Source organism: Lycium barbarum, chromosome 4 (genome assembly GCF_019175385.1).
Source record: "Lycium barbarum isolate Lr01 chromosome 4, ASM1917538v2, whole genome shotgun sequence".
NCBI lineage: Eukaryota > Viridiplantae > Streptophyta > Magnoliopsida > Solanales > Solanaceae > Lycium > Lycium barbarum.
In genome coordinates, this window is record NC_083340.1 from 124091777 (window position 1) to 124104428 (window position 12652).

Genomic DNA, 12652 nt, shown 5'->3' on the forward strand with positions numbered 1-12652 from the left:
AATTTCATCGAGATGATTGGAGACAGAGCCGTTTGGTTGCTGATTAGGAAGAGTTATTCATGTATTAAAACTAGCATAACTAATACTCCCTCCATTTTAATTTATATGAACCTTTGATTGGACACAACATTTAAGAAAAAATTAAGACTTTTAAAACTTGTGGTTCAAAATAAGTCTTGAATATTTGTGTGACTGTAAAACATTTCATAAATTGAATTTGTTTCCAAATTAGAAAAGATGTCATTCATTTTGACACGGACTAAAAAAAAATAGGTTCACATAAATTGAAACAGAGGGAGTACCATATTTGGTAGCTTTTTAGTTGTTTTGTTTAAAATTCAATACAACAAGTACGGTATTTGGTTATCATTTTACAATCCCACATAAATAAAATATGTATAACTTATGAGTCAATTATGTAGAGTATTATTTTATACGGGATAAAGATGAAATAACTAATATAAAATTAATAACACTTGAATAACTAAATCATGTATAACTAAACTAATCTCTGAATTATTAATACCTTCATAACTCTAACCATCAACTAAACGACGTCTTTAATATGCCTTTCACATGCAACGCCTAATTTTTTTTTCATGAGCCAAGCCACATAGATCTTTTTTAGATAATGGGTAATATTGAAACTTGAACCCAATATCTCTATCTAACCCAAGATCTCTATCTACTACGATACCATGCTGAGTTTAGTGACTACTTCAGATTAAACGCTTAAGCTGTTAAAAAATAGTACACATTTTTATTAGCTAAATTATATCTTCAATATTTCATTTGAACGTCGAATATAAATGATAACCAGTTATTTATTGGAACTAATCAACATCATAATATGGTTACCATCGATTTAAGGTAGAACCAACATCCTCTACCAATGAACACAGAGAAGCCCAAATAATTGATGAAGTCTCCGTCCTTTACAAAACAGAACAACCAGAACAAAGAAGATTAGCTTTGAATAAAGTTGAAAATTGAAATAATAATAAATGATATTAGTATATATGTTATTCCTGGATAACAAATATCATCCAGCACATACATCATTTTCATCTTATTGAAGGGAAATTGACCTTCCTGAATTTACTAAGCTCACAAAGGAACACACTGACTGGTAATTTTTTCTACTTTTTCTCAGGAAGTTTCTCTAATAACTCTGGAATGATGTCGAAAAGATCACCCACAAGTCCATAATCTGCGACCTGCAGTTCAAAGAAAGCAACATTTTCAACACCTCGTCCATATAACAAGAACAAAATATACCCTCAGCATAGATCGCACTAAGTCAACTTCTAGACGGGGAAAATTCAGTGCCAATGTAAAACAAATTGTCTAAAGCACTAAGCTATTAGGCGGCCATGGTATTCTTGTGACATGTATCGTTGTTGTGGTATTACAAATTGTTTTACAAGCCATGACCAATTAATTATTTCTGAAGTACATTTTCGACACTTTAAACATCACCCTAGAGTTCCCAAAATAACATAAATAATTTTTTTTGAGATTGAAGAAATAACATACATAAATAAGTTATCTTCCTCTTTTTGTATGTTGAGGGTCTATCGGAAACAATCTCTCTACCTTCCAAGATAGGGGTAAGGTCTGCGTACACTCTACCCTCCCCAGACCCCACTTGTGAGATCATACTAGGTATGTTGTTTTTGTTGTATCTTCCTCTTTTTGTATGTGGCACATGATTCCGTGCCTTTCAACAAACTCGGTATAAGGTTGTTTCTGGAGGCAAAGTTAGAATTTTGACTTGAGGAATTCTAGATAAATAAAGCTTATTGGGTTCTGAATAAATTATTTATCCATATTAAGTGAATTTTTTAAACTGCCTCCCTCGTCGCTTACCCGCATTTCTCTTGGTATACCCACCTGTGTGCTTCCTAATTCCGTGAAGTCCTTGAAGCATGTGCAATTTATTCAGGATCATTGTCCAGAAAGAAGTCAGTCAAAATACAGGATCTGGGTCGAAGCTACTGATTCTGTCGAACCCATAAGCGGAGCTGTAGCTCCGTCCCTGGTTGTTTCTAAATAGCTGCATTTGGTGGGGTGAAAAGATGAAGGGTGAGAGGAGGGTTATCAGTTATGTCCCTCGCTCACAGAGGTAAATTGGATGGCCTGTCCACTACATCAACTTTTTCAGTTGCTTCAATATTTAAAGTAAGGAATTAATATATTCTGAGCCGTTTGGATTGGCTTATAAGTTGCCTATAAGCTGTTTTCAGCTTTTTTGAGTGTTTGGCTAGCCAACTTAAAGTCATTTTGTGCTTAAAATAAGCCCAAAAAATTAATTGGACCCGTTTGGCTTAGCTTATCTAAAGCAGCTTATAAGCTGTTCCAAAAAAAAATAAGTTGGACTACCCCAACTTTTTTTTTTTTTTTAGCTTATAAGCTGTGTCCAGCTTATAAGCTGCTTTTTTTAAGCCCATCCAAATAGGCTCTCTGTTTTACTCCATAGCAACCGACAATAAATAAATTACATTTTACTTATCATGAAAACATCTGATATAAAATATATCGGAACTCCATCAAGAAAAAGTAAACAAATGAGTTTCGACCCTGACCTGGAATATGGGGGCATCTGCATCTTTATTTACAGCAACAATGACCTTGGAATCTCTCATGCCTGCTATGTGTTGAATTGCTCCAGAAACACCAAATGCCATATATAATTCTGGGGCAACAATTTTCCCAGTTTGGCCAACCTGATATAGAGAATGGAAAAACAGAACTACATTAAGAAGGCTGGACAAACTTGAAAAATGACTGGTGGTCATTATTTAACCACTAAAAGCATGACCAATTAGTTCCAGTTTCTTGAGTATGAAATTTCAGAGAGACAAAATCACACAACTTAAAACTATTTCAAGTATTTTACTTTACAATATTTTTGTGTCCGACTCGTGATAGTACCATAAACACAAACTTTTATTTGACAAAAGAAAAGATATTATAGGCAACTGGTTACTAACTAAGCGAAAATACATTTAATGTCTCTAAAGGCAAGTACTTAAGTGTCCTGAAGCAACAAGTATGTTTAGTGTTACTGTTACCTGGAGGTCATTGGGAACAAATCCAGCATCCACTGCAGCACGAGTGGCACCAACTGCGCAACAGAAGTAATCCATTTTAATGAACAAATTAAAACAGGTCGAAATCAGAACTGCATCATATGCATGTTATTGCTAAGAAATAGGAAACATTTCAAATTTGAAATTAGTAAAAGATGGATTGATAGAGGATAAAGAAGTTGCAGAAAAAAGCACAAGATGAATACAGCAGAAGGAAACCTGCGGCACCGATTTTCTCTGCAAGCTTATCTATCATTTTGAAGTTCTCAGCACTCTTTACACCTCGTCCACCAGTAACTACAATACGTGCATTTCCAAGATCTGGGCGCTCCGAAATTTGGGAGGAAAGCTTTACATATGCTGACTTACCAACTGCATCATCTGTAAAACAGCTGAGCTCATTTTAGGTTCCAACCCACTCAAGTTTCTTTACAAAAGATGCAAACAACACAGATATTAGGGGTGACAAAATTAGCCCGTGAAAACATGACCCGCCCAACCCGTTCAGAATGACTTGCCCATTTATTAGTTCAGACCATTTTAGCCCAACCCCTTTCAACCCACTTAATAATTGGGCTGATATGTAGCCCAGATTGACCAACAGAAACCTTAATATTTTCAAAAAGGCAATTTTTTTATTTGATATGTTATATATAGCCATGATAAATAAAAAAATAGTTTTATTAGGTACTAAAAAAATTATAAAAGAACAAACAAAGAAATTATAACTTAGTAAGAATCAGGTGGGTTGGGTTATGACCCACTTTTTAGCCCATTTCAATGCAACCCTTTTCAGCCCAAGTAACTCTGGGCAGGTCATTGACCCGTCTATTTATTAACTCACCCATTTTGACCCGCCCAAATCTAGCCTAACCCGCCCATTTGTCACCCGTAACTGATATCAACAAGATTGGCATAAAGAGCCACTTCTGGTTAACTGACTGACCTTCATCCAAGGTTGAAAGATCAACCTGATCTATTGAGGCAGCATTAGATTTCAAATCAGCTGGTTCTGAAGCAACAGGAAAAGATGTAGCTCTAATGCTCAACATACATGGGCTGGAACCTGTGTAACGAACAGTGGAAAGAGCATTTCCTGCATATATTGGCCTGTCACAATATTAAAGACAATTCAATTAAAACCAACACAGCTTACACTGAAGCTGAGGAGACAAAAAGAATAATGTAGTCTGCACTGCAGAAAAGATCTCATTTTTTAGCAGTAATGCAGTAATGCGTTAACAGTGGCTAAAGACAGTAGTTTTATAACAACTATATGAAGAAGTTGGGAATTTTATAGCAAGTTAACATAGCTAAAAGAATCCCAGAAAATGGTGTAATCATCCATGGAAAATATTGCTTTGTAACTAGGTTTATACAAATGTCCAATTGTTAAGAACCAAAGTGCATCTTCACTGTCATCAAACAAACATGATAAAATGGTCATACTCATGAAACAAGATGTAATAGGAACATGTGTCATCAAAATCTAATAACAGGAAACTTCCCATTCAACCACAGCGATGGGTAATGCCAGTATCTCAATATTACAAATCACACATAGGAAATAGTTTGGGAAAATCGCTTGAAAGAGGTGTTCACTATCTACAAGAGAATCTCTATCCATTGTCGTGTTCTCCAGATAAGGAAACCACTAAAAAATCACCTAATAAAGAGGTTTGATCCAGAAATCTTTGTGATATCAGTAATTGGAGAAATGTCCAGAAGAGCTGCTGCACGCGGCAATATGTTTTTCCCAAATGAACCTGATGCAGCAATTATGTGAGAATAGCCACTACTCTGCTGAACAAGATGGACTAATTTGGCCCATGGTTCCGCCAAAGGGTATGTAAATTTGTCAGAATCAGCAATAAGGACCTAGAAAAGAAGCAAAAAACAACAAGAACAAAATAGTGAGTTTCATTGGTTGGATTTGCTCAAGCATTTTTTTTTTCCTGTGTGCTGAATGCTGAAATGCTTTATCTATTCTAAATGCTCGTTACAGATTATTTGTCTCAAAGCCCTAAGTGCAGAATGATTGAATTAAGTTAATTTCAAGTTTCCAATATGTCACATCACATGGAAGCATAAGAATGAAAAATCATAAAATCTTTGAACAAGGCCTCGTAACAAGTAACGTTCATGGTTCTCACAATAACTTAATTGAAGATGAAGAGGAAAGAAGCATTATTATGCAGTCAGCAAGAGCTATGGACTACTTTTCTGTTTATAAACAGACGTTCATATAATGATATTTGTGTCTTATGCGGAAAAATGATACAAATAGGTTCTTTTTAGTGTACACACCTCAAAAAGTGAGATATTGTGCATAACAATTAACAGGTATACTCTAGATACTCTTGACAAATCACCTATCATCCTTCCTGGATTTTGTTCTATGCCACGCTTTCCAAAGTTCAGTTCAGTCAATTGAGAATAACATTTTCAGGAAATTCAGATAATCTGTTTTCCAAATACGTAAGAAAAATGCATTCTACAATCAATCTATCCATTCTTGTCAAAAAAAATCAATCTATCCATATGGTCAGAGTGATCTTCCTATTCAACTACTTCGACCATTTCCAAGCACTTCATATCTTGGCTTAATCTATAGATAGAAATCCCTATGATGGGAAACTACAACGTTAGGTTTGGCCATGGTATGACTCGCTTCGGGAGATGCTACGTCCCGGAAGAATTGACCCAACTGCTCCTCAAGTATTAGCTTTACTGTATCTCAAGCCATTCAAAGGAAAGGAAACCACACGTCAAAAGTCAAGAGTATGATTATCTATGCAAGCATCAGAAGAAATCATTGGCCCCAGAATTTCCAAACATCTTTAGTAATTTTAGTTGAAGAAAACAAAAAAAGGAATATTTTCTTTTTCTGTAACATAGTAAACATGTCTAAGGGTGTGTCACAAAATCACTTAAGCATGTCAATAGAATACAACTATTCCTCTTTCACGTGTCCTTGCTAAGATGTTACTGAAAAGCGAACAAACGAAATTGCAAAAGAAACAGTCGGAGCATAAAGTTAGCATCCAAATAGGAGTTACCTGAGAAACGGGAGTTACCTGAGAAACGGAAGGGTGGGATGATGCAGCATGTTCCGCAGCTTCCTTCAGGGAATGACCAGATCCAGCAAGAAGCAACGATATCGAATTGTCCTCGCCTAACGATTTTGCAGCCTCCACAGCACTTAATGATGAGGTTTTGATTGATCCTCCTTCATGTTCAGCTAAAACCAATGTACTAAGCTACAAATACAAGACAATACAGGAGTACATTGAAGCAAAATCATTCAAGAAGAATTTATATTGCGCGAAGAAGCAAATTCTTCTAATTATACAACCAGAACATTCAAGCTAAAATTTGTCCACATCAATTCAGGCTATACAACTATCAAACACAGAGGCTATTCAGAGATTCTTCTTTCTCTACCTTAAAAAAAGAACATTACAAAACATCAGTTCTAAATTCATGTGAAACTCTAGAAACTACGGAACCATGAAGCTGGTCTATATAATTATACCATGGAATCATAAACAATAAACAGTCCCTTTAACTTCCTCATTTAGTCGAAACAGAACTCCTGATGCACTTGCATTTTGATTTTGACGCTTAGCCTAGTATGTTCTCATATACTACTAGAAGTAAGATTAAAGTTGAAGAACTTATTGGTTCAGCTCTTTATTAAGTTGTTGATTTGAGAATACTGCCCTCTCCTTTTTTATCTTTCAATAATTAAGGAAACAAGTGCTATGTAGAACCCAAACGTTTATTCTTGTACTTCAAAGTCCAAAACATTCATCCACTACCAGCTATTATGTTGTTCCTTTTACACACTATATTAACTGTGCCTGTGCTAAAGAATTCGACGTAAGTCACTCGAGGTCTTGTTAAGCATAAAGATGCAGAAATTAAGGGGGTGTTTGGTATGGACGAAAATATTTTCCAATTTTTTCATGTTTGGTTGGCCAAAACGTTTTGAAAAACATATTAAAAAACAAGTTCCATAAATGGCACTCCACTTCTCTCGTCCTCTAACACACCCAACCTCACATGTTCCCCAGTCCAGAGGCGGAACTAGGCAGGCACCAGAGGTTTGCCCGAACCCCATCGGCAAAAAATTATAGTGTATATACAATGTTAAAATTATTTTTTTATACAGATATAGTAGATGTTGAAACCTCTTGGCTTTTTGGTGCATTTACTTCTTCATATTTTTGAACCCAAGGTGAAAATCCCAACTCCGTCATTAGTCCCCACCACCCCCACACCCAAACCCCACGCCCACCCTCACCCCAAGCTCATAGTGTTTGTTTAGATTATATATAAATGTTTTGGATAATATGTTTTTTTGCTTACTTACCGAAAATTAAATAAGAAACTTTTTCCGTCATACCAAACACACCCTAAACTGACTTCACAATTCCGAGCTATTCACAGCCCTTGCACTAAAAGCTAAAAGGAAAAATTAACAACTATTTCGAATGCCACGCACACACAGGCCAGAAAGACTAAAAAGTTTTTTTTTTTTCCACACTATTTCTGATGAGTGAACAAAAAAAATTGAACAGTAAGAATAAGGAAAAAAAAGGACTTACAGATCGAAAAGGGGTTATACGTGAAGTGATAGAATTTTTTCTGAATGCAGAGAGCATTGTTCCAATAGCCATATTTTGCACTAAGAGTTCGCTTCAAATTGTGCTAGTTTTGTTAGGAGTATTTTTTGGGTCAAAAATGTCAGTCTTTATATTAAAAGATTGATTAAATTAAACGTAATAGTGTCGTGTCGTGTCGTTCTTTGCCACTCCAAACCTATGTATTTATTATTATCTGCTCTCCATTCTCACTAGCAGCAACTGCATTATCGTTCTACTCCCTCAAAAGAGTCAAATTAAACGGGACGGCACTCTTATTCCCTCCCTCCGAATTTACTGATGATTTCGAGATTTAAACAAGTATATTTTTTTATTAATTTTTTCATGATCTATCAAAAAATTTGAATTATACTTATACTCCCTTCACGAAGTTTAATAAATATAGAAAGACTTTTAAAATTTTTGATCTAAAATAAGTTTAGAATGTTTATGTGATTGTAAATCATTTCGTTAAGAATAAAAGAAACATTTTGAAGTTAAATTATTTCTAAATATAGAAATGTGTCATTGCTTTTGAGATTATCTAAAATTGAAAGTGTCGTATAAAATGGAACAGAAGGAGTAATACTTATTACGTAATTTTCAAATACGTAAATTTTATTTCAAAAAATTTAAAGATTCTATGCCTGATTTTACGGTCGAAATTAAACTGTTTGACTCTGGAAATCCTATCTATGCAATATAAATTGGGACAGAGGAAGTATCTTCTTCTTTTATTTTAAATTAGACCTGATTGTATGATGGGGCATGAGGCACAAAAACACCCCTAAATTATATTAAAATTATCAATTACGCACATAAACTATTTAAGAGTTTTAATACCCTTCTGAACTTTTTTTTCTCCATATATTATTTACCTCATTTAACTTATTTTTTCATATTATTTACCCTATCATTAGTTACCTAGTAAAAATACAGCATCTGAGGCACGCTCTAATTCTATATTAAAAAAAGAAGAGTTTTAATGTCTTTTTTCATTTGATCCTTTCAGACTGCACCTACATCTACATAGCTTTCAATGACAAATGGAACGCCAACTACAATTATGTGGATCATGAGACCAAACAAATGCTTGTCAAGGATTATGTTACCTTCAAAGAATCACGCAACTAGGGGTGCTTATCGGTCGGTTCGGTTTGGTTCGGGTTTCTAAATTATCGGTTCGATTTATCTGTTTTCGATTTGTAAATATGCTAAATCAAAACCAAACCGATAAGATTTCGTTATAGGTTTTCGGTTTAACCAATAAAAAAATGCTCCACTTTTTTTTTTTTTTTTTTTGCTTTCTCTTGTTTTCATATGTTCATATATACACTGCCTTCATACATAAAGGCTACACAAATTACAAGACAAAAATATAAAATGCATTCTAGCAATCTTTCAAAAACTAAACAAGGTCAGTTCACACTTCATATACTAGGCCACCCCCATTAGTTCATTTGAGAAATGAGAGAGAAAGAGAGGCAGAGACAGAAAGTCATCACAAGCCCTAGTTTCATATGAGAATTGAGATTTTAATTTGAGAGAATAAGCGTGTCTGCAGTAAGTCATAGTTTCGTATGAGAATTGAGACTTTGAGAGAATAAGCATGCCTCTAGTAAGTAGTTTAGATATAGATTTGTATTTAAAAATTAAAATTTAAAGCCACTAATATATAATGATGGATAAAAAATAATTTTTATATAAGCTTATTGGGTTATCGGTTTAACCATTAACTAAATCTTTAAAACAGTAAACCAAACCGATAACCCAATAAAAAAAATTACAAAACCGTTTACAAACCGTTAACCCAATAACCCATTATTTATAAACCAATAGCATTTTTATTGGTTGGATTTATCGGTTAAACTGATTTTTGAACACTGCTACACGCAACAGATATTCGAGACACAGACAAAACACTCATCAGCGAGAAGCAAACATATGGCTTGATACTAGTAAGAAAACATCCAAAGGAATAGCTTCAAAAAGTCCCGTTTCCTAATAGAGTTTAACACAAGCCACGCGCATCAGTCCACATTTTACACAGCATAACAAGTTTCTGCAAAGAAGGAAAGGACAATGGATAGAAGAAATTGACACACAAAAACAACTCTCGCCTTACTTATGAATAAAACATGAATATAATTAACATTGTTGAAGAAAGTCATAACCTAACTAACCGCCAGCTTGCTGAAATCAGAGCGCTACTATGCTAGTTGAACCTGCTTCTTGTGCTTGTTGGATCACTTTAACTAATTCAGTTTGTTATTTGCTTCGAACTTCTTGTGCTACTAACCGTAATGCTAGTTTTTTTTTTTTTGGTTTTCCACCAAGTGTTAGGTACTCGTATTAGAGTCCGACTATACTCAGATTCGCGCCGTGTAGGGCTTCATTTGGGGGGAAGCGCTTCTATCAAGAATTTTTTCATACACAAGACTCGAACTCAAGACCTCTTGTTAAGAGAGGAACAGCCCCACCCACTACACCACATCCTTTGGTGGTAACTCTTGTTGACACCCAATTTTGTCTCGCCTCTCCTCCGAAATACCTATTTACGCTTCTAATATTTTTTGGCAAATAAAAAAATATATTTATATTTTTACTATAATTATTAGCCTCTTATCAATATCGGCGTTTCATTATTCTATTACAGTTACTAGCTATTATTATTATTATTATTATTATTATTATTATTATTATTATTATTATTATTATTATTATTAGTTCAAATACTACCCATTTTAATTCACCCCAACCCAATTTTCAGACCAGTCCACATTTTATTCCCAGCCCACATCTTCAAACCACCAGCCCATTATTTTAACCCAATACCCAGCCCACTACCCGAATTTACCCGACCCGACCCGCCTTTTCATTTAACAAAGGAAACCCTTCATTTGTTTTCTCCTCAGCCGCAAACCCCTTCTTCCCTCTCTCTTCTCTCCCTCTTTCATCGTCATCTCCTCTCTCCCACGCCTCTGCCGCCCCCACTTCCCTCTGTCCCCCACGCCTGTCTCTCCCACTTCCCTCTGTCCCCCACTTCCCTCCTCTCCCACTTCCCTCTGTCCCCCACTTCCCTCCTCTTCTCGCTCCTCTCTCTCTTCTTCAAAAACGAAAACCCTAGCTCAAACCCGGATGGATCCTATAAATAATCGTTTTTCCAGTTGAATAAAGGGCTCTCAGAACCGATCTAGGAGTCACCTAAAGTTTTCCAAAATATCAAATTTGCAGTTCGTTGTGATAGTTCAAATTATCGAATAAAAAATACTCAAACAATTTTTTCGTCTGCTCTGTTGTTGTTGTGAATCCGAGCCTCGCAAGCTCGAATTTGGTAGTCTTCGAGGTAGATCTGAAACCCCCGCACCCCATTTCGCTGCACCCGAAGAAGGTAATTCTCCACTCCCTTTTATCTATTTGTTTTTCATTCTTTGGGTTGCCCTGTGGTATTTTTGGTTTATTATTCCATGATTCGAGTATTTTTTTTTTTAAATTAAGTTATTTTAGTTCGATAGACGAGTCTGTTTCTGTGATTGTCTGTTTGGGCGTTTTAAGCATGTTTAAGTAGAATGATTTGGTTTGGTCTATTTAAGTATGTGAGCAACTATCCTTTATTTAACTGATTTCAGTTTTAGCAGTTAAGACGTGTTCTCGTGTTTATATGCTAAGTTCGATTCATGTTTAGTTAGATATGTTTCAGTATTAGCCTGTTTATGTGTTTAAGCATGTTTAGGTATGATAGTTTAGTTTAGTTTTAGTAAACACCTTCTTCCCCTTTTCTGTCTAGTTCTATTTAATCTCTGCTCGCTTGCTTGGATGCTATTTGCTTCATTCGTATGTAGTTAGTATATGGTCATTATTAGTAGTTGGTCTGAATATGGTTAGTATGCTTCAGGCCTTTACTGTGGTTATTTCTTTGATGGAATTTAGTGTGATTAATGGTCTGGTAGGTTTGATTACCTATTAATAGTAGTAAGCATGATTAAGCTATAGATATCTAGCATGTTAGGCTTATTTTGAGATGATATGGATACGTTAGACTAAAATATGTGGATAAGACTGAACAATATTTTAGATTCGGTTTGAATTTTACCTATGGGAATATTTGTTGGCGTGTTACTGTGATTAGAGATTTTGTTTTTTACTTGATTTTGTTTAGTTATAGGTTTGCAACTGCACCATCCCTTCCCCCTTCCCTTCGGCTGTGTAAAAAAATGACATATTTGCCACAAAAAAATTATCATGGTAGTAACAGAGGGAAATAGATCTCATGCTTGTTTGCTGTCAAAAATGGGAGTCTTCAGTTTTACTTGCTGTTTTGTTTAAAGAAAGATTGATGATTCAGCATGCTTTCTTTAAGGTTTTCCTGAGAATTATGATTGATTAACTTTGAGAAAGTTAGTTTCTTCTTTATAATATGATCTGAGTGTATTAAGTTCCATATCAATATCTGGGCGAAGCTGAAATCTGTTTCATTCCACTAATATGATTATGGGAAATTGTTGAATGTTATACCTTTGTTGTGAAGTGCTTGTGTCGAGTATCACTGCTTCTCCTGGTTTAAAATTCCCTGTGACTAGGCAGTGTCTAAGCTACTCATTTTGGATATTGTCATTAGATATATGACCATTAGCTGATTTGATTAATTTCGCATCAGTAGATTCAGTTCTTTAAACATATCATATTTCCCGAATCTGTTGATTTCTACATGCTTACATCATAAATATACCTAAATATACACAGTATATACATAATCTATTGATTGGTTTTGAGTTGTATTTTACATGTTTTAACCTCATCCGTTGATTATATACTAATCATTTTCTTTCGTTTTTATGCATGACCATCGCATATGAGTCCGAGGGACTCGTTCTTCTTCCGCATTCGGTGTTGGGCTAAAAGCTCGACGTAATC

The 12652-nt window shown here is 35.1% G+C and overlaps 1 protein-coding gene across 2 annotated transcripts; it reads right to left on the reverse strand.

Annotated features, from left to right (window-relative positions):
* Positions 1–971: 971 nt before the first annotated feature.
* Positions 972–7906, reverse strand: LOC132636362 (electron transfer flavoprotein subunit alpha, mitochondrial). 2 transcript variants are annotated; one of them, XM_060353195.1, is made up of 8 exons: positions 7703–7906; positions 6152–6352; positions 4759–4970; positions 4039–4202; positions 3312–3473; positions 3075–3127; positions 2586–2726; positions 972–1217 (listed from the first exon to the last, which is right to left on the reverse strand). In XM_060353195.1, the coding sequence occupies exons 1-8, from the start codon at positions 7772–7774 to the stop codon at positions 1140–1142; spliced, it is 1083 nt and encodes a 360-aa protein (XP_060209178.1). In that variant the 5' UTR covers positions 7775–7906; the 3' UTR covers positions 972–1139. The 2 variants fall into 2 exon arrangements, with proteins under 2 accessions (XP_060209178.1, XP_060209179.1); XM_060353196.1 differs by having other exon boundaries at positions 6170–6352; positions 7703–7893.
* Positions 7907–12652: the final 4746 nt, after the last annotated feature.